Source organism: Echinops telfairi, unplaced genomic scaffold (assembly GCF_000313985.2).
Source record: "Echinops telfairi isolate 266 unplaced genomic scaffold, ASM31398v2 ScPeMD7_7457;HRSCAF=8495, whole genome shotgun sequence".
Taxonomy (NCBI): domain Eukaryota; kingdom Metazoa; phylum Chordata; class Mammalia; order Afrosoricida; family Tenrecidae; genus Echinops; species Echinops telfairi.
This window is the reverse complement of record NW_022111357.1, coordinates 24,884,317-24,905,932: the sequence shown is the minus strand read 5'-3', so window position 1 is coordinate 24,905,932 and position 21,616 is coordinate 24,884,317. Positions and strand designations below refer to the sequence as shown.

The window sequence follows — 21,616 nt, the reverse complement described above, 5'->3', positions numbered from 1 at the left end:
CATATGTACATGTCTTTATCTAGACCTCTATAAATGCCCTTTGCCTCCCAGCTCTTTCCTCTATTTCCCTTGACTTTCCTCCTGTCCCACTATTATGTTCAGTCTCCACCAGGGTTTCAGCAATTCCTCTTTGTTACATTACCCTTGATCAGTGGCATCCCACTTCTATGGAATAGCTGGATAGGCACATCTTTTAAGCTACAAGAAGGTTAGTTATGGCAAGAGACTGGGCGTGGTTACAACTCTCAGTTGCTGACGGAAAGGTCAGTGTTCTTCTCAGCCCAGTGGAGAAAAGACCAAGCACTCTACTCATGTAAAGATGGCAGTGGAGGGAACCCTATGGGACATTTCTGCTTTGCCAGGTGGGGCCACTGTGAGTCAGAATTAACTCCTCAGTATAGAGGCTGGGGGCAGGGAGCATAGGGAGTTGGAAACAACAGTCAGATCGCATTTGCAGTTCTGTGCATGGCACAGTCGATTCACCAAAACACGGGTTAGTTAGTCCCCAAACAATCCTTGAGCCCTTATGAAGAAATAAAAATAGAAAGAACATAAGCGATCGGAACAGACAATCCCATTGGTCATCTGCCTAAGTTCCCTGAGCAAGCAAAACACGTGCCTGTGATACCGGCTCTTCAAAGATGGAACCCCCACCCCTCTTTTCACAGCCCTTACTGCCCCCTGGAAGTCCTTCCCGACATTTAGCCTCATTCCCAGGCCCTTCGTTTTTTTCTGTCCAGGATAAGAGGAGACGCTACAGCATGCTGCATTCTCAGGAATCTGCCAGCTCCGTCTTCTACCGCTCCCAGGACGAAGAGCCCAGCTCAGACAGCAGAGAGGGCTCCACCAGCCGGAAGGGACCCTGCAGCCTGCAGACAGAAGATGCCCAACAGTCCAGGAGAGACTCTACCACCAAGTCCGGTGAGCCCCCTGCTCTGGGTGCCTGCTCCCCCTCTGCACTGGCTGCTACCTGTTGTTGTTGTTGTTGTTGGGTGTACGTTTCCACCCAGAGCGACCCTCTGCACAACAGAACCAACCATGATCCAGTCCTGTGTCACCCTCACATTTATTCCTAGGCTTGATCCCATGTGGCGGCCACGGTATCAACGCATCTCCTTTAGGGTCTTCCTCTCTTTGGCTCCCCCTCTTCTTTACCAAATACAATATCCTTCTCCAAGGACTGGTCTCTCCTGACAACATGCCCCAAGTATGTGAGACTAAGTCTTGCCATCCTTGTCTAAGGAGCACTCTGACCGTGCTTCTTCCAAGACAGATCAGTTTGTCCTTTTAGCAGGCCGCGGCACGTTCAATGTTCTCCAGCACCGCCATTCAAATGCAGCGATGCTTGGTCCGTTGTCTTTATTCAATGCGCAACTGTCACATGCAGAAGAGGCAACTGAAAACTCCCCGGCTTTAGTCAGGCACAACTCAAATAGCCTGAAAATACCTGGCTTGAATCTTCCAATTAGCAACCTTGCTTGCCAATACTCTAAAGGGGTCTTGTGCAGCAGATTTACCTAATGCAACTACCTTTTATTGAGCATTTACTATGTGTTACGCCCTTCCTAAAACAGCCTCACTGAATACGTAGCAGCTGTAGAAATGGGTACCCATTTTACAGATGAGGAAGCTGAGGTTTGCAGTTAATCTTAAGCAATTTGGCCAAGCTCATGGAGCTCAAGAGAAGTGGTGGTTGTTGGTGATTTGTCATTGAGTGAGTCAGCTCCACCTCACGGTGACCATATATGTAAAAGAGCAAAACGCTGCCTGGTCCTATGCCGTGTTCATGGTGGTTGTATATTTGAGTCCATTGCTGTGGCTGTTACTTCAACCCATCTCAGCAAAAGGCATAGCTGGCAGAAGAAATCCAGAAAGCCTTGAAGAAAGGACCTATCCTTAGAGGAGGTCCTTATAGGAAAGGACTTGGCCTTAGAGACCACAGATTCCGGGTGCCAACGCTGTAGAAGTGTGAGGACTAGAAGGCATCTAGTTTGTCTGCAAGACCCCTCTCTCCCACCCCCAACCTTTTCCTCACCCTGCTGGCTTCCCTCTCATCACCACCCCCATCCCCCAGATTTGATCCTCTCCCAGCGACGGAGGGCATACAGCACCAACCAGATCTCCAACCCCAAGCCCTCCCCAAGGGCTGCTACCACCAGTGACCCCACCACAGCTCCAGCGGCCAGGAGATACCCACTACGGAAAGCCAAGCCACAGGACCTCGCCCAGCAGCCCAGCACGGACGCCTCGTGGTGGCAGACCGACTTACAGGTACAGTACTCACACCAGGCAGGCTGGGGAGGGAGTGGGAGTGACCTTGGGTGGGGATTGCTGTGTCCCCTGCTCCATCCATGAGGCAGGTCTGTCCACAACTTACACCGGGTGGTCAGTCACTCCCCGTCTTTTTCTGGACCTTCATCTGCCCAGCCCCCCAATAAGGAGCACCAACAGTCAATGAGATCATTTCACCCCTCACTGTGCACAGATACGTGAGTGAAACACGCTTCCAGGGGTTGACTAATAAGAGATAGCCATGCATGCCGTAACACCAGCCTCACAGTAAACCACAGCACCCTGGGATAGCTGTGGAGTCCAGCTGACTCATGGTGGCCCCGTAAGACCTCTGTGTATGGGAGAACTCAAGGCAAGCTGGCTTCTCTTCCCAGCTGGCAGAAAGCATCCCCATCTACTGAGTGCCTGTGTGTTCCAAGCCCTTTCTTGTCCCCTGGCCTCACGCGATTCCCCCTGTACCTCCTCAGGTGGGACATTTACCCAGGGCTGCAGTGGCTTGAGAATTAGAGCCCCACAGGAATGGTCACCTTCTGTCCTGCTAACCCAGGGGTGCTCAACCTCCACCTCCACCTCTGTGGACAGAAACGTCTTGGTTCAGAATCCTTGGGTGGTACAAATAATTACTGTGCTCCCAGAGACACTCACTTCATTGTTAATCACGCAACAGTGTTTAATTACAAGAAGTACATACTCAGAGCTTGGAATACAAACTCAAACAGTTAAGCCAAAGTATGTGTTCCCCATTCCTGTCCCCAGTTTTCTTCTGGAGAAATGCTACACATGCACACACACATAATGTGCACGTGTATATCAATATACCTTTAATAATATATGAGAACGGCTCCCCAGTTCCTTCAGAATCTTTTAAGAATGCTTTGCTTTTCACAGACAGTAAAATTACTCTTTCTGTTGAACTGTTCTGTGAGTCTTGACTGATGCATACATTCATGTAACCCTCACCACGATCAAGATGCAAAACATTGCAATATACCTCTTTAAAATAAGTTTCATCCAGGCCATCTTCCCCTCCTATGGGTACAGTGAGACCTCCCTACTCCTCCGCAGGGCGGTGTGCTATTACTTTGCATGGACGTACCATAACTTGCCAGCCCTTATCAATGGACGCGAGGAGACCTGGTGGTGAGGTGGTTATGCATGGGCTACTAACCACAAGGGCAACGGTTTGAAACCGCTAGCTGCTCCTTTGCGAGAAAGTTGAGGCTTTCTACTCCCATCAAGATTGAGTCTTGGGACCTCAAAGGGGCAGTTCTACTCTGTTTTCTAGGGTTGCCATGAGTCAGCATCGGCACGAGTCAGCAATGAGCTTGGTTTTTGTTTGGTTTGGGATTGGATTGATGGACATGAAGTCCCTTCGTCATGCACGCATTCAGGTGCTAAGGGAGCAGAAACCCCCTCCAGCGGCTCTGTGGGAGAAAAGCCTAGCGGTCTGTTCCTGTGGAGATGGCAGCCTCGAAAGTCCCATGGGGCACTTCTGCTCTCTCTCCTTTGGAGCCATTGTAAGTTGAAAGTCAATACAAGAGTTCCGACCAACAGCCACAACAATTGAGAGACATGGAGTCCCTGCCACAAAAGGTTAACAAGCTCAGCTGCTAACGGAAGTTTGCCCAGGGATACCTCGGAAGGAAGGCCTGGTGACCTGTTTTTGAAAAACCAGCCATGGGATACACTTAAGAAACCAGTTTGACTTTGCTACACATGGGTTGCCAAGAATTAGAAATGTCTGTGTGCGCTTTGATACGAATGTTATCTTGGAGATCAGCAAATGTTTGGAACTTGGATGTCCGTGGGCCCACTCTGGAAATGGAGTCTTTTCTGCATGGCCGGTAGGAGTCTAAACTGGCGCACATTTGTGGGAAAGCAGTAGCCATCTACATTAAGAAAAAAGTGTCTTGCTTTGATCATTGATGGGTGGTTCGGTTGTAGAATTATCATCTTCCATACGGGAGACCCAAATTCAATTCCTGGTCTATGCCCCTGGTGTGCAGCTACTGCCCATCCATCAGGGAGCGCTTGTGTGTTGTTATGATGCTGCATGGCTTTCAGTGGGACTTCCAGACGAAGTACAAAGAAAGGCCTGGCCACCTGAAAATGATCCAGTGAGCATCCTCTGGCTCACAGTGGGGCTGGAGGGGCAGCATTTCATTCCCTTGTGCATGGGGTCTCTGTGAATCGGGAATCTGCTTCACCACAGCAGACGACAATGTTTGTTGCTATCTCGTTCCATGTAAATGTCCTAATTCACTATTGCCCTAACTCACTGTTCTATTGAGTGTCTCCCCCACGCACCACTAGTGTAGAAAAGCACTTTGTTAAAACTGGTCAGTCGTGTGTGTTTCAAAAATATTTCCCCGTGTATCACTTACCTTTTGATATATATATATATTTGTACCAGCACTCTAAGACTATGTTGTTGTTAAGTGCTGTCCTGAATTCCAATTCATAATGACCTTATAGGACACAGTAGAACTGTCCCTAAGAGTTTCCAAGCCTGGCATCTCTAGGGAGCAGCTCGGCAAACCTTTTCTTCCACAGGTCAGCTGATGGATTAAAATTACCAAGGACTTAACCATTGCACTCCAGGACAGCTTAGCCCCAAACTTGTTGTTGTTGTTGTTGTTGTCGTTAGGTGCTATGGGGTTGGTTCTGACTCGTGGAGACCCTGTGTACAACAGAAAGAAGCACTGACTGGCCTGGTGCCAGCATGCCTTCAATCGTTCTTCTGTTTGTGCCCATCGATGTCAGTCTAGCTTGCTGAAGGTCTCCTCTTTTGGGCCGCCCCTCTGTTTGCCAAGCATGATGTTATTCTTCAGGTCCTGGTCTCTAAGCACGCGAGACCAAGTCCCTGTCCTTGCCTCCGAAGAGCACTCGGCTGTGCTTGTTCCAACACAGATCTGTTGGTTCTTTGGCCGTCCGTGGGACTTCCAACATTCTTCTCCAGCACAGAATTCAAATGCATGGATTCTTCATCCATCTGCCTTATTCAGTGTCCAACGTTCAGATGCACAGGAGGCCGTGGAAAACACCACAGCTTGGGTCAGGCACACCTCAGTCCTCAAAGTAACCTGCTCGTTTTTCAACACAGTAAAGAAGTCTTATGCAACGAATTTCGGGTTGCCTAAATCGGAATGGATTGGATAGCCATGAGGGTCTTTTGTGTGTTGTTGTTTTTAATGCAGCAGATTTACCCAAAGCAATGTGTCACTTGATCTCATGACCGCTGCTTCCATGAGCCTTGATCGCGGATCCAAGCAAGATGACATCCTTGACAACGTCAATCTTTTCTCCATTGATCATGATGTTACCTATTGGTCCAGTCTAGGTGGATTAAATCAACACGTCAACACAGTAAAACAAAGAGCCCAAACCTGCCCTGAGCTCCATTGGGGGTGGGGTGGGGGTGTTAGGGAAGTGATGAGCTAGCCAGAGATCACAATGAGTGAACCAAATCCAATAAACCGTGTTGAGATTTAAGCCACTTGGAAAAGGAAGTTAAAAAGCTGGTTCCAATCTCCTATTGCCAAAATTAATTTCGTGTGGATCAATGAGCGCAAAATAGAAATATGCAAAAATTGAAATCACAAAATCTAGCTTTTTAAATTTTCCTTAAGTTGAGAGCTCTTTCTAAGCATGACATATGATAAGACATAAGGGGAAAGGTTGATAATTTCAACTACACACCGAGTTTTAAACTTCGTGGCAAAAAGACAAAGTGGGTTCAGAATGCCATGTGTTGTGTGATACTCCGTGCCTTGGGATTATTTGGGCAGATATTTATTTCTCTTGGGTAATGAACATGGACCATGTGTCCCTGGGCCCTAAAGGGACAATGCCCCAGGGGGCTGTGGCACCCAGGGACAAAGTTGAGGGCTGGGGGAGTGAGGGGTGGAGGTGGGGCACATGGAGAGTGATGAGAGGAGGAGGTTCCAGCTACCTGGGCTCAGCCTCCTCCTCCTCCTCTTCTTCCTCTTGCCCCTCTTAGCCTTTGCTGAACAGTGGTCTGGACTCCAACCAGGGTCCCAAAATCCAGGGCCCAGGAGCCCGCAGGCCCTCTCTGCTACCTCAAGGTTGCCAGCCCTTCCTGCTTTCAGACCAGGACCCCCTGGCCTGGAACCCTAAGAGAGAGCTGAATCCTGGGTCCAGCCTGAGACACATCCCGGACCGCCGCAGCCCGGGGGACCTGGGTAAGTGCCCACGTGCGTCTTAGCGCCTGATTGGGACAGGGATGAATACTTGGCTATGGCTCTGCTGCAGGGGGGAGGCCCAGAGGGCAGGGGGCATGGCTCACACCCTCACTGAGGGCATCGCCAACCGCACTCTTCCCCAATCAATATGGCCCTGGGGCTGTCTGTGAGGCTCCCAGGTGTCGAACCTGCCGCAGCATTTTCTGCTTCTGGGTGCCCCAACCTGGCCGGCGTCTTCAGGGAAAGTGGCTTCCTCTCGAGGACAGCCCCACGTCACCCCTGTCGTCTGTCCTCCGCGGGGAGCCGGCTGCCCTTGCTTAGCTCGAAGTGTCTGCGCCAGGGGGAAAGGGGGCGTGCCCCCAGGGTGGACAAGGGACCCCAGCCTGGTGCCTGGCCCACGTGCCCCTCCCCCTGCAGAGCCGTCCCACCACCCCTCTGCCTTCGAGACCGAGATGTGCTACGAGGCCCGGGAGCCCCCAGCTGAGCCTGGCAGTGCCACCAGCCCAGGCGCAGTGGTCGGCAAGGCCGTGGTCCGAGGGCTGCGCGGCCGCCAAAGGCTGCAGTGGGAGGTGAGCTTCGAGCTGGGTCCGCCGGGCGCCGGGCAGGAGGGCCCGCGCGACGCCGCCGACCTCTGGAGCGAGACCTTCCACCACCTGGCGGCCCGCGCCGTCATCCGCGACTTCGAGCAGCTGGCGGAGCGCGAGGCCGAGATCGAGCAAGGTGAGTGGGCGGCCCCCCTCTTCGGAGCCTCCTAGAGGACCGTGGCAGTCAGGCACCCCCCACAGCCCCGCCCCGCCCTTCTTCCCTGGGCCCTCCCCGCCCCCTCCCTGCATCCCACCCCTTGCCTGCACCCCTTCCCCCCGACCTCCACCCCCAAATCGCCTCCTTCCAAGCGGGTCCGTTCCAGACGCCACCCCAGAGCCATCTCTCTCCCCTCCTCTAACTCTCCCTCCTCCTCCCTTCCCAGCGCCTCGCCTCTGCAGCGCCTCCTGGGGCTAGAGCAGCGACAGCCCCCCTTCAGGTGTCCCCCTCCTCCTGGACGGCGGCCTTCCCCACAGAACCCTCTAGGCTTATTGCAGATGGGGAGTCGGGACCAGGCTAGCTCATGCCGCTGGCCTCGCAGGAAATGACACAGGGGCACCCCAGTCCCCCACCCTACCGTAGGTGTTGAACACAAGCTAGCAGGAAAGCCGCATTCATCAAATAATGAATTACACAAGCAATCCATTGACGGCGCTTGTCCTAAGTGCTGGGGGCGCACTGCTTAAGTGCTCGGCCTATAACCATAAGGTTAACGATTTGCACCCACCAGCTGTCCCGCCGAAGAAAGATGTGGCCAACAAGATTCACAGCTAGGAATCCCTACGGAATGGTTCTAATATCCCCTACAGCAGCGGTTCTCAACCCGCAGGTCCTTTCACAGGGGTCGCCCGATTCACAACAGTAGCAAAATTACAGTTATGAAGTTGCAACAAAAATAATTTTATGGTTGGGGGGTCACCACAATATGAGAAACGGTATTAAAGGGTGGTGGCATTAGGAAGGCTGCGAACCACCGCCCTACAGGGATCTTAGGAGCTGGGATCTACTGAATGGCAATGGGCTAAGTGCTATCAGGATGTAGAGAGATTGAAGAGACTGTGTGACAGGATGGCTGGTTATCGTGGTTAGGTGCTCTGAGTTGGTTCCAGCTGCTGGTGAGCCTAGAGACCACAAAGCGCTGCCCGGTCCTATGCCACCTCACCGCCTTGCCTGTTAAGCCCATTGTTGCGGACACTGTGCCACTCCACCCCGTGGAGGGTCTTCCTCTTTTTCTGATGCCCTCTGCTTTACCAAGTCTGGTACTGATGGCATGTATGCAGTGTGAAATGCAGTCCCAGCCAGCCTCTTTTCTAAGACGCATCCTGGCTGTACTTTTCCCAGACAGATTGGTTGTTCTTTAGGCAATCTGTGGTATAGTTGATGATATTCTTCACCCGCACCATAATCCACATGCACCGATTCTTTCTTGATTCCCCTTATTCATAGTCCAGCATTGGCTCACGGGCATATGAGGCCATTGGAAAGACCATGGCTTGGGTCAGGTGCACCTCCATCTTCAGAGTCACATCTTTGCTCCTCAGCCATTTAAATAGCGCTTTGGCCACCGATTTGTCCGATGCAACATGCCGTTTGATCTCTTGACTGCTGCTTCCTTGACTGTTGATTGTGAGTCTAAGTCAATGAAATCCTTGACAATTTCAATCTGTTCTCCACTTACCATGATTCTATCTATTGGTCTAGTTGTGGGACGTTTTGTTTTCTTTGCATTGAGTTGTAATCGGTACAGCACGCTGCAGTCTCTGATGTTCATCAGCAAGGGCTTCAAGTCCTCTTCACTTTCAGCCAGCGAGGTTGTGACATCTGCATATGGAAGGTAGTTAATGAGTCTTCCTCCGATCCTGATGCCTCATCTTCTTCTTACAGTCCAATTTCCACCCTGATGTGCTCTGGACGGGTCAAATAAGCATAGTAAAAGGATACAATCCTGACACATACCTTTCGTGGTTTTCAACATTCAGCATCCTCTTGTTCCATTGACACGAGTGCCTCCTGGTCGACCACAGGTGGCACAGGCTCCACAGGAGCACAGTCAAGTGTTCTGGAATTCATATTCTTCAGAACGTTATCCACAGTTTGTTCTGATCCACACAGCTGAATGCCTTTGCATAGTCAAAAGCACAGGTATTATCTTTGGGGTATTATTCTCTACTTTCAGCCATCTGATATCAGCAATGATATCTCTTATTCCACATTCTGTTCTGAATCTGGCCAAAATCCTTGGCAGCTCCCTGTTGATCTACTGCTGCAACCGGTTTTTGTTTGTTTTAATTACCTTCAGAAAAATTTTACTTGTATGTGATATTAATGTTTGATGATTTCCACATTCTGTTGGGTTGCTTTCTTTGGACGGCCGTGAACATGGGATGGTCCCATTAGGTTAACTAGGTAGATGGTTGTTTGGGTTTCTGGCCATCGACAAGTGGGTGTCTCCAGTGCTGCACACAGCTCTGGAAATGTTTCCATTGGTGTTCCACCCATTCTGGGAGTCTCGTTTTAGGTCAATGCCTTCAATGCATCTTGGACTTTTCCATCGGTCCTTGATCTTAGGTTACCACCTGAAATGGTTGAATGTCGACCAATTCCTTTTGGTACACTGACTCTGTGTGCTACTTCCATCTTCTTTTGGTGTTTCTTGTGTCATTCCATATTTTGTGCATAGAACTCTTCAATATTGCAACTCGAGGGTTGAATGTTTTCTTCAGTCCTTTCAGCTGAAGAAACACCAAACGTGTTCATTCCTTTTGGTTTTCCTGCTCCAGCTCTGTGAACATTTCATGATAATACGTTGTCTTCCTTAGCCACCCTTTGAAATCTTCTGTTCAGCTCTTTGACTACATCATCTCTTCCTTTTGATTAAGCTTCTCTACACCCAAGAGCAAATTTCAGAGTCTCACCTGACATCTGTCTTGTCTGTCTTTCTTGTCTTTGTAATGACCTTTTGGGTTCTTCATGTAGGATGCTCTTGATGTCATTCCACAGCTCATCCGCTCTCCTGCCATTAATGTTCCATTTGCCAAATCTATTCCTGAGATGCTCTCAAAGCCAGGTAGGATATATTCAAGGCTGTGTTTTGACGCTCACGGACTTGTTTTAATTTTCTTCAGCTGCAACTTGAACTTGCCTATGAGCAATTGGGTGGTCACTGTGCTGCAGTCAGCCCCTGACCTTGTTCTGATGGATGACTGATCTTTCTCCATTGTCTCTTTCCACAGACATGGTCGATGTATGTGTTATATTACATCTGACATGGTCCACGGGTACAGCTGTCATTTTTCAATATTTGCAATGACTAAGTAATTTGTCTTCCAAGATTCTATCATATGATCCTTGGTCACTGCTGTCACCAAAGCCATATTTTCCAACAATTGATCCTTTGTTTCCAATCTCCACCTTCCGATCACCAATAATTTTCAACGCGTCTTGATTGCATGTGATCTGTTTCAGATGGCAAAAGCTGGTAAAAATCTATTTCCTCATCCGCAGCACTAGTGGTTGTTGCATAAACTTAAAGGATAGCTGTACTAGCTGGTCTTCCTGGCAGGAATATAGATATTATCCTATCACTGACAACAGTGTCATTCAGGGTAGCTCTTGGAATATTCTCTTTAATGGCCAATGTGATGTTCTTCCTCTTCAATTTGTCCTTCCTGGCATCGTACAAAATGGCCAGGATGGTGAGGGCAGCTAATTTAGTCCAGCAATTGGGGCAGATATAGGATGGAGCCCTACATAGATAGATCTAGACTTGATCTCATAGGTCCTTCCAAACCAAAGCCAACTCCCTGCCAGCGAGTTGATACTGACTCATAGTGACCCTATAGGGCAGATGACCCTGTCAAATTGCCCCTGTGGGCTTCCAAGGTTGGACCTCTCTACAGGAGTAGAAAGTCTCGTGGATGGTGCAAACCTTTAAGCCTTGACGACTAGCTGAAAGGTTGGCAGTTCGAACCCACCAAGAGGCACCGGGGAAGATGGATCTGGCAATCCACTTCTGAAAGGTCACAGCTCAGAAAACCCTATGGGGCAGTTCGACTCTGCACCCGCTGGGTCCCCCTCAGTCAAAACCGACTCAACAGCCACGGCCAACAGCTGCCTTCGAGCGGTCTCAAGCTCGCAGGGACAACTGCACGAGACGTTGGCCCGCCCTGGCATGTGCCAGCCTAGGGTGTTCGAGTTGTGGTCCCTGTGCCAATTCACCTGGAGGAGGGCCTCCCTCGCCCTTGCCCTCGACTCCATCAAATACCACGCCCTCCTGTAGGGACTGCTTCCTCCTCACATGCCCCAAGCCAGCCAGGTGCACACAGTCCTGCCGTGCAGACACGCATCCCCCAGCCTTCCTTCCAAATCGGTCCTCGCTGAACGCTCTGCTGCGACCTGTCCACCACAGGCTTGTATTTACAATCCGGGGCTTCACTTCCCAAATCACAGCAGCAGGCAAGCCAGCCCAGGAGGACAAACTGACAGATGGGCGGTAGAAATATATATACATGGTCTTTTATATTATTAGAAGTTTCGCGTTTTACTTACAGAGTAATATGTTGTCGATGTGAAATTTTATATGACTTGTATTTTTGTATAAGATGGAGGTTTCTTTTCTCTCCGTGAACATGTCGCCTTACAGTTTACCAGCGGCTTGTCTGTCCTGGACGCCTCACAGCCCTCTGGAAGGCAGCGAGCCAAGGAGACAGTGTGTGTGTGTGTGTGTGTGTGTGTGTGTGTGTGTGTGTGTGTGCTGAGTGCAAAGAGCTGGACTCGGTGGCCAGGGACACCTGAGTCTTGGTCTCAGGTCCATTATTGCCTTGCTGGGTGACCCTGCACACGCCATGCTCCCTCTCTGATTGTCAGTCTTCTCTGCAATGAAATGGCCCAGTGGGTCCCACCTAGCAGTCAGGGGACCTGGGAAGGCCCGCAGCAAGGTTCTCATCACATGGCTGCGAAATGAAAAGAAAACCACAGCTCACACACGGGGCTTTCATAACACACACTTCTTTAAGGGAAGCAGCTTTTATTCTGAGATAGTATCTTACCATTGTACATTCGAGTCTTTGATTCTATGGAATGATGATGGAGATCAATCATGTTCGTTATCATCGTTATTCAGATGCTGAATTGGCGGGTTGGCAAACCCTCGGTCTGATAGGCTCATTTAATCTCAGAGATGGGACCACCGTTCTAGCCTGGTCTTTAGCTTCCAGAGCTTCCATGTCTGAGCCAGGGTGGACACACCAGCTTCTCCCTCCACAGGATCCAGCCGGCGCTACCAGGTGAACGCTGTGCACACCAGCAAGGCCTGCAACATCATCAGCAAGTACACCACCTTCGTACCGGTGGACATGAGCCAGAGCCGGTACCTGCCTATGGTGGTGGAGTACCCCAACTCTGGTAAGCGCTGCAGGTAGCCCCGGTTACTTCTGAGGGCCACACAGCCCCTGTGGAGGAGGGGGCCTGAGATAAAAAGGAGGCTTGCAAGGAAGGACCTGGGAGCAGAAAAGCCCACTGGGGACAGGGATAGTATGGGCGTCATTGGGGAGGGCACATGGACCCCCCCTCCCACTGCTCTGCCCAAGGCGTGAAACCACCCCACTCCCTTTTACCCTATGAGAATGATTTTATTCTATGTGTCCACTGTAGAAATTACAAAATAAATAAATACCAAATAATCAAAAACTCATTCCACTCTCTCTTGCCCTCAATTACTCTCCTTCCAGGTTCAGGCCAGCAGCTCTCTAACCCAGACCATTGCCCCACAAAGCATCTCCTCTCCCCCCCGCCCCCCCCTATCTGTCACAGCCTGGGGTGGTTAAGAACCTGGCCCGCATCGTAACCTAAATCCCAAAGGCCCCAGGCTCTGGACCAGCCCTGCCCAATGTACACTCCCCGGAATTGGAAACCTCGTCCTGTTTCCTGCTAAGTGGCATTCAGCACCAACATGGGAAAAACCAGATTAGGAAATACATTTGGGGAGCATGAGAGTAAAGAACATTCCAAAGCTTTCTTTACAGCGGGACTTCTCGGAGCCTTCTGTGCATCAATCTACATTGAGACTCAGAGAACGGACGGTGATGCACAGCCTCCCCAGGCCCGAAACCCACGTTCTATCAGTGGATAGAAGTCGTAGTAACCTCGGGCTGCTGTCGTGGGTGCTGTCTACTTTGCTGTGACTCATAGCCCGACCCTGTGCGCCTCAGCAGGAAGCACTGCCTGGTCCTGGGCATCGTCACAGTCACCATCGTTGCCATGTTGGATGGAGCTCACAGCTGCAGCCAGCGTGTCAATCCATCTTGTGGAGGCCCTTCCTCTTTTCCCTTGACCCTTGACTTTACCAAGCACAATGTCCTTCTCTAGGGTGCTGCCCCTCCTGGTAGCAGGTCCAAAGTATGTGAGACGGAGAGTAGGGTTCTCAGGACCCTGAGGCTCCGGGCTCTGTGGCTTTATCTCCCTTCTATCTCCATTGAGCATGCCCGGGGGCTAACTTCAGAGGCTTTCCCTATTGGGCGAGGGGGGGGGGGGCAGGGGGCGTTGAACCCAGGTCTCTCAGACAGCAAATGGGGGACCCTGCCTTTTGACTGCTAGAGACCAATGCTTCTTTCTGACCATTATCTCAACAGTCGTATCTACCAGGCAAGGTAGTGTTATTGTCCCCATTTTCCAGATAAAGAAACGGAGGCTCAGAGTCCTTCATCAGCCTGCCTGGCTAGTAAGAGACGGGGCTGGGATTCACACCCCGGTCTTTCTGACATCAAGGCTGGTCGCCTAACTTTGTACTGTGCCTTCCCACCTTTGGATGATTCAAAGGTGAAAAACAGAACATGTCTGTCAGTCTGGAAGAAGAGACAAAGGGCGGAGACATCTGGATCCAGCTGACCCCTTCTTGTCCTCTGTGCAGGTGCTGCCTATCGGATGTCCAGCTCACGGGTCCTGAGCCGACATCTAAGAGATACCTCTGCCAGCTTCGGACGGCCCCAGATGAGGTTCAGTGAAGAATCTGCAGCAGAAGGTGGCGAATTTCAAAACCTAAGTAAGTCATTTGTGCCCCGTTCAAAAGCCTGGGCCTGTGTGAGGTGACTGCAGCTTCCTGCCCAAGAACCAGAGTCCTCTGCACTCTGAGCCCCTGGTCCGGGCCAGACCACCCAAGGTCTCTGAAGCCCAAGACGCAGAAGGGCTCAGCGCCACCCAATCATGCCACCATCTGTACAGCCTTGGCAAGAGCGAGAGAGGCTCACCTCCTCCCTGCCCCCTTGCTCACCCACCTGTCCTGGTGGCCTGGGACAGCCGTAGCAAACCCCACACGCAGGCGGCTGTGAAGAACAGGAGTTTATTCTCGTCTAGTGTGGAGATGAGAGATGGACTTCAAGACCCCATAACCAGGGCTATGCTGGCTCACCCTCACTCGGTCAGCTCTGGGGCGGGAAAGTGGGGGTGGGGGGGGCCTTGTCTCTGTCAGCTTCTGCAGCCTTGCGCCTTTCTCAGCTTTCCGGAGCTGGGACACAGAACCTCTCGTGGCCTCCTCCCCTGTGTGTGTGGCTTTCTGTGTCACTTCTCTGAAGGACTTAGGTTCGGGACCCATCATCCACGTAACACAACTTCATTTCCAGATCGGGCCACGGTCACAGGCATGGGACCTTATGACCGACCTCCACGTGTGTTTGGGAAACACAATTCAATCCCTAAACCCAATCCTCCTCTCCCCTTTTTCAAGATCAGCCAACCCCAGGGGCTGTTCTCTGCCCACAACCTGAGTCCTCCCAGGCACCTGACAGCATGTGTGGCGGGGGGAGGGGGTAGCAAAGAGCAAAGCATCACCCATCCTCCTCCCTCTTCCCCCCTCCCCCACATCCCACCCCTTAGGAACTGTGGCTGGAGACCCTCACTCTCTTAGGGGTGGTGGGAGGTAAGAAGGGGGGGAAGGGAGGGCCCAGCATCACCGGCTTCCCGTGTTGCAGGCCTGGAGGAGCACCCGGCCTCGTCTGTGGGCAGTGCCTCGCAGCCCAGTTTCCAGAAGGATGCAGCTCCCGAGGGTGAGTGAGCAGTGAGTAACAGCTCCGGGGACTGCACACGGAGGTGGGACAGTGCCTGTCCTCCAGCAAGATCCCCAGGACACCATTTCCTCAGCACCGCCCTGGGACAGGTCAATAGGCCTGCCCCTGATTTAAAGATGAGGCAACGGAGGCTCGGAGGGGTCCCCCAGCATGTGAATGGCAGAGCTGGGTCTGGACTCAGGCATCCCAAGTCCAGCAGAGGGAACAGTCTGCTACCTCATTCCCAGAATCCAGCAGCAGCCTCCCAGGGATATGAAATGTCCTCATTTTGTGCTGAGGGAGGGTGACATAGAGCTGCCACAAGACCTCACAGGAAACCTTCCAGGGGACCTTCTGCCGGTGCCCATCTGCCTAGGAGACACGCAGGTCAGTTTCTTATTTGGGTCCCTTCGTGGCTCCCCATACCAACCAGCTGGGTTAGGAACAGCCCAGCAGCATCATGGCTAGCTCGGACCCCTAGGGACATAAGGACATAGGCAAGCCCTCTTCAGGCCTCTTGGCCCAGCCGGGCAAGGAGAGGTCGGACAGGGTCATCTGTGAGGGCCCAACGTTATCATTCTGTGATTCTCCAGGTCCCCAACACCCCAACGCCCTTTCTTCTGTGAAGACCCCTGAGAGTCTCTTTGGATTCAAGTAAGTGGGGTTCCCATGGAGGGTCAGCTCAGCATCCCCCTTTTCCTGGGGGCTGTCCGTGGCTGGGAAGGCCAAAGCAGGTCCAGGCTTATGTTTCAACAAAGTCAGTAAGATGGGGCAATGTAGAGATGGCTCAGGACACTACTTCACATGCCCCTGACACAGTTCATCTCCCTCACCCCCATCATCCCTGTCAAATGCAGAGACCAGGGGAGGCAGGCACGGGACTCTCCTGACCTCAGGGCTGGACAATGCCGCATCGGAGCAGGGTTACCAATAGGGAACAGGATTTGTATAAGTGATGCCTCTAAAGTGTTGTTGCAGTCAGTTCCAACCCAGAGCAGCCCGATGCACAGCAGAGTGAAACGCTGCGTGGGCCCGCAGGTGCCTGAGCCCACTGTTGCAGCCACCGGGTCAGCCCATCCCCTTGAGGCCTCCCTCCTCTCCTTCACCACCCCTCCACTTTCCCAAGCATGATGTCCTTCTCCAGGGACTGGGGTCTCCTGACACGATGCCCAAAGTACGTAAGACCAAGTCCTGCCATCCTCTCCTCAAGGACCACTCTGGCCTTACTTCTTCCAAGAGAGATCGGTCTGTGCTTCTGGCGGCCCATGTACTTTCAATATTCACCTCTGGCCCCGCAATCCAAGTGCCTTGGTTTTTCTCCGGGCTTCTTTATTCGAGGGCCAAATTCCACATGCCTCTGAGGCCATTGAAAATGCCATGGCATGGGTCAGACGCACCTTAGTCCTCAAAGCAACATTCCTGCTTTTCAATACTCTAGGGAGGGCTCGTGCGGCAGATTTACTCCAATGCACATGTGAGAGGGGAAAAAAAGTTCAGTTGGCCAACATAAGGGTTCCAGAGTGTTTTCCAGCAATCAGGTAATGAGAGAGGGAGAGTCATCAAAGAGCACTGGCTCCTGCCAGGATGCCACCAGCTCACTAGGCGACTTTGGGCAAGTAGCTTCTCCTCACTCCCGACCCCAGTCCCCCCAGCAGAGCTGGTTGGACTGAGCCATCTGTCAGAACCCTTCTGACCCTGGCTTTCAGAGGCCTCTGGGTGGACACCGGTGGTGGGATGACCAGGGACACCCCCAGGACAGCTGTGACCACTCCTCCCTGCTCCCCACACACAGACTGAATCTCAACAAGTCCCGGCTGCTGACTCGAGCAGCCAGGAGCTTCCTGGGGAAACCACTGAGCAAGCCTCCAGAGCCCCCCTCAGTGAGCCAGCATCTGGACTACGTGCCACTGGTGAGTGCCCCACACCCCAAGCCTCAGCTGCCCCAAAGCCGTGGAACCTTCCTGGAGCCCCCGCCAGCTCCCCCTCCCCCAAATGAAGAAGATCTTGGTCTTCGAGGCTAAGTCCCCTGAGTGCTGAATGCTCTAGGGCAGCGGTTCTCAACCTGTGGGCCGCGACCCCTTTGGGGGTCGAACAACCCTTTCACAGGGGTCGCTGATTCATCACAGTAGCAAAATGACAGGAAGTAGCAACGAAAATAATTTTGTGGTTGGGGGGTGACCACCACATGAGGAACTGCATGAAAGGGTTGCAGCATTAGGAAAGTTGAGAACCACTGCTCTAGACCTTTCCACCCAAATAGCCAGTAGGGCAGCGAGAGTTCGCAGGAACCTAGGGGCACTGCTAGAAGCCAGGTCAAGTACCACAAATATTCTTTGCAGTCTGCAGATTGCAAAAGTCACAGGAAATTTCTCATCCTTCTGCACGCTCTAGCAGTGGGTCTGTTCTTCAGTCTATAAACATGAGCCTTCAAAGGACCCAAAAGCAAGCAAAATTAACATCCCAGAGATGGGGCCCCTGCTGAGCACATGTCTCACAGGTGTCCCCTTCCGCCTGTGGTGGGACAGACCACCAGGTCAGGAGGGAGCTTCTCTCAAATGAGGAGCAGGGGAGCCTCGCCCTGCTCATCTCTGGGGCCCGCCCGCCGAGTCGAGGGTGCAACCTGAACTTGTCTGCGCAGCTCTGTTCCTGCGTGTGTTGTGATTTTAAATTCCCAGCTATCCGGGGCTACAGAGCGCAGCACAGGCAGCCACACCACCATGCCAGGCCCTGGGGAGGCCACCTGGCACTAGATGCCACCCCTGCTCTCCTGGCATTCAGGGTCCAGTGGGGATACAGACAAGGACCGGAGAAGTCCGTTTGGTGAGGGAGAGCAGAGGGGCAGGCCCCTTAGGCCCACTTGAGGTCGAGGACGAACCAAGCATGGTTTCTCGAAGGAGGGAAAGGTTAAGGTGAGACCTGGAGGAGGAGCAGTCACAGCGTGGGCCAAGCGAGGAGAGTGAGCCAGCTCTGCTGGCTGGGGAATGGCGTGTGGGGCAGGGGACTGACAAGCATGAGCCAAAGCCCGGTCACTGCAGAGCTTTGTAAGTCGGAGTTTAGATCCACTTGAAGAGAAAGATGAAGCCACTGAACTGATTTAAGTCAAAGGGCAATGGGATCGAGACCTTACAATGATCCCAATGGATCCCCTAAAGGTGTATTGGGCAGAGGGGGTACCTAGAGGCCAGGAGAGTATGAAGAGGCAAGTAGTGGGCTCCAGCCGCCTTAGAAAGTGGGCCTGATAAGACCTGACTGGTGCAGGGCCAGGGAGGGACTGTGCTGCCCAGAAGCTGCTGACCAGCCGAGGACAGCCTCCTGGCCCAGCTGGATCCACCCGAAAGACCTGGGGGGAGTTTGGAGCTGATGAGCTTGAAGTGCCCGTGGAGTAGAGGGTGGAGGTGTGCCGCCAGGAATCCCGCTACTCCCCGAGGGGAGGGGGGTAGATGTGGGCCTTGGCTTCTGTGTGGTATGGGAGCTCCCAGGGTGAAAATATTGGGGGCCCACTGAATGCCTCCCCCCGTTCCCCACAGGTGTCTCTGCAGCTGGCCTCAGGAGCCTTCCTGCTCAATCAAGCCTTCTGTGAGGCCACCCACATCCCCATGGAGAAGCTCAAGTGGACGTCCCCCTTCGCCTGCCACCGAGTGTCCCTCACTGCCCGCCAGCCTGAGTCCGTGAGCTTCAGTCCCCAGCTGTGTGGCAGAACCTCACCTCAGCCCCACTCCTGCGACAGCTCCTCCCTGGAGCCCCTGGACCTGGAGCCGAGGGCCCGAGTGGAGCAGCTGGGAAAGCTGTGGGCCACCGTGGTGGCTCTGGCCTGGTTGGAGCACAGCTCGGCCGCATACTTCATTGAGTGGGAGCTGGTGGCCGCCAAGGCCAGCTCCTGGCTGGAGCAGCAGAAGGTGCCGGAGAACCACTCGCAGAGCGCGCTCCGCGCCGCGGGCCGCCAGCTCTTTGTGCTCCTGCGGCACTGGCACGAGAACCTGGAGCTCAACATGCTCTGCTATGACCCGAAATACGCATAGGGGGCCCAGAGAGGCGGGTGGGGGTGCGGGTGCTGAAAGGGGACATGCGGGCCTGGTCGGGGAGCGTTTTCAGCAGCAGTCGACATACTGGTTGTTGGAAAGAGCTCTGGACTGGAGGTCAGGAGGTCTGAGTTGGACCCCAACTTTGCCACCCACTAGCAGGACAACAGGGGGCCAGCCTCTGCCCACTGTGTAGGCCTCGGCCTCTCCATCTGTAAAGTCAGAGTGGGGGGCGGGGAGCTGGACCAGGTCACGGGATGCTTCAAAGCATCCTTCCTGTTAGGACAGCAGGGATTTTTGCTTTCTCTCTGAAGCCCTGGGGTTTCACTGCCTTGGGGATGGGGAGGGAGACAAGTGAGGCCTAGATTCTCTCGATGGGAACTGAGAGAACCCAGAGGCTGTACGTCATAAGACCAGCAAGCTTACCTCTAGGCCCAGCAAGCGCCTCTGCCCATTGCATGGGGGGATAAGCACTTGTCTCCATGGTGACAGGAGGACCCCTGAATCCCATTTACGGACATTAGAGAGCACCCGTCCAACACTTTACGAGGGCCGCCCTCGGAGGGCTTTTGTTTGGCTGGGATGCTCCCTTAGGGCAGGCAGTGTTGGCTTGCAGATTATTTGCGGCTTCCTAGCCAAGAAGCAGAGGTGGGCAGGATAAGGGGAGGCGTCTTGCAAGCTAAGGTGTTAGATTTAAGCAGCAGTCTGTGAAAAAAAAAAAAAATCTTCCGAAAGACTAGGCATGGCCACAGAAGTCAGTGAAGACATCGGATAAGATCTGAAATCATTTGTACGTTTCCAGGAACTGGGTAAATCGAACTCCATCCACTGATGCTGAGGGACTACAAAAGTCCCTCCATGTGCATTGCATTCTGGGACAGTGGTGGCCCTCTCTGGCTACACCATTGTGAGAGGCCCTGGGGATGTGGTGGGGTATGAGTTGAGTCGCTAACTGCAAGGCCAGCGGTTCAAAACCATCAGCTCCTCCGCAGGAGAGAGGAGGCTTTCTACTCCCGGGAAGAGTTAGAGCCCTCAAACTCCCAGGGCCAGTTCTGTATGCCCTATCGGGTCACTGTGAGTCAGAATCAACTCCGGGACAGAGTGGAGTTTGGGGGCTGGGGGCTGCCAGGTGTAGTGGTTACACATCGGGCTGTGATCTGCATGGTCGGCAGTTCTAAATCACTGGCAGCTCCACGGGAGAAAGACTGGGCCTTCAACTCCTGTCAACAGTCGGTGTCTTGGAAACCCACCGCAGGTCCCTGTGAGTCCGCATTGACTCGATGGCAGTGAGGGAGCCTTTGGGACAGAAAGCGCTCTTAACTGAAAAGCCCACCGGCTTCGGGCCCCAGCCAGAGCCCCTACCTGCTGTGCACCCCAAGGCCCTGTCACAATATTATTATCCAGAGGAGGTGGATGTGGGCTCCTGGTGGGAAGGGCCCCAAAGAGCTCTTTCCTCAAGGAGACACGCCTGGGTCTCCTCAAGATTCTAGGAATGCTCCAGTCTTTAGGCAGGTGGGGGAGAGATGAAGGAGAAGAGGCAGGCCCCCAGGAGGTGGTCCCTTCTTACCCTAGGACTCCAACCCCGTACCTTGCGACAGACCCTCCCTGGAGAGGCCCACACACGACTTGTTTCACAAGCAGCCAGCCAGCCCACCCAAAGGGAAGGAGGAAGCGTTAAAGACAAGATAGAATCCTGCCCCACCCCTGTCCACACCACCCACCCCTACCCCAACCATAGGGTCCTCGGGTGGAACAGGGTGCCAGCCAAGGAGATGGGGGCTCTGGGCTCCCTGGCTGGAGACCTCAGGTTCGGGTGTGAGGAGAGCTGGGCATCCCGCTGTGTGGCATCGCCACCTCCAACAACCCTTCTGTAGCCATGCCACCACCAGCCCAGCTTCAGAGTAAGGATCGAGGCTTTGGCAAGGACTTCTTAGCCCGCCGTTAATGGAAAGCAGTCGTGCTGAGAGGAGGGGTCAGCCCGGTCAGAGTGGAGGCTGGACGCTTCCACTCCCAGGTGCCCTGGAGCTGCGGGTCTTCGCTCTGCCTTCCCCTGACTCTGGCAGTACTTCATCAGTGAATGTGGACCTTGAACAAGGGGCCAGTGCTCTCTGGGCCATTCTGCTCTGGGTTGCCCGGCTCCCCAGGAACCTGGATTCCGGGTCTCCAGGCTTCCCTGGAGACAATGACCAATCTCAGATCAGTTCCCAGTGTGCAGCTGATGCTGCAGGTGCCTGGACGGAGTATCAGAGGGACCCCGCCAGACGACGGGTGGACCACCCTCCTCTCCAGCTTGATGCCTGAGCCAATGGCCCACTGCGCTCCCACCTCCGGTGCACAGCCCCCGAAAGCACAGAGAAGCTAATCCTGGGTGATTTCAAACAGCCCAAGGGCGTGGGGTAAACAAGAGACCTTTTCTTTTTCCTTCCGGTCAATGGCAGGGAGATGCCACATGGCCTTAGGAACCTGCTACTGGGATTGCCAA

General features: G+C 53.2%; 1 protein-coding gene across 1 annotated transcript in view; it reads left to right on the top strand.

The window, feature by feature from the left end:
* Positions 1-19,134, top strand: part of VWA5B1 (von Willebrand factor A domain containing 5B1) — a 72,555-nt gene extending 53,421 nt beyond the window's left edge. The window contains exons 13-22 of the mRNA XM_045298942.1: positions 741-921; positions 2,075-2,271; positions 6,293-6,494; positions 6,912-7,214; positions 12,342-12,479; positions 13,984-14,115; positions 15,041-15,115; positions 15,709-15,769; positions 16,908-17,025; positions 18,643-19,134. Coding sequence (XP_045154877.1) covers positions 741-921; positions 2,075-2,271; positions 6,293-6,494; positions 6,912-7,214; positions 12,342-12,479; positions 13,984-14,115; positions 15,041-15,115; positions 15,709-15,769; positions 16,908-17,025; positions 18,643-19,134 — 1,899 coding nt within the window. The remainder of the gene's footprint in view (positions 1-740; positions 922-2,074; positions 2,272-6,292; positions 6,495-6,911; positions 7,215-12,341; positions 12,480-13,983; positions 14,116-15,040; positions 15,116-15,708; positions 15,770-16,907; positions 17,026-18,642) is intronic.
* Positions 19,135-21,616: the final 2,482 nt, after the last annotated feature.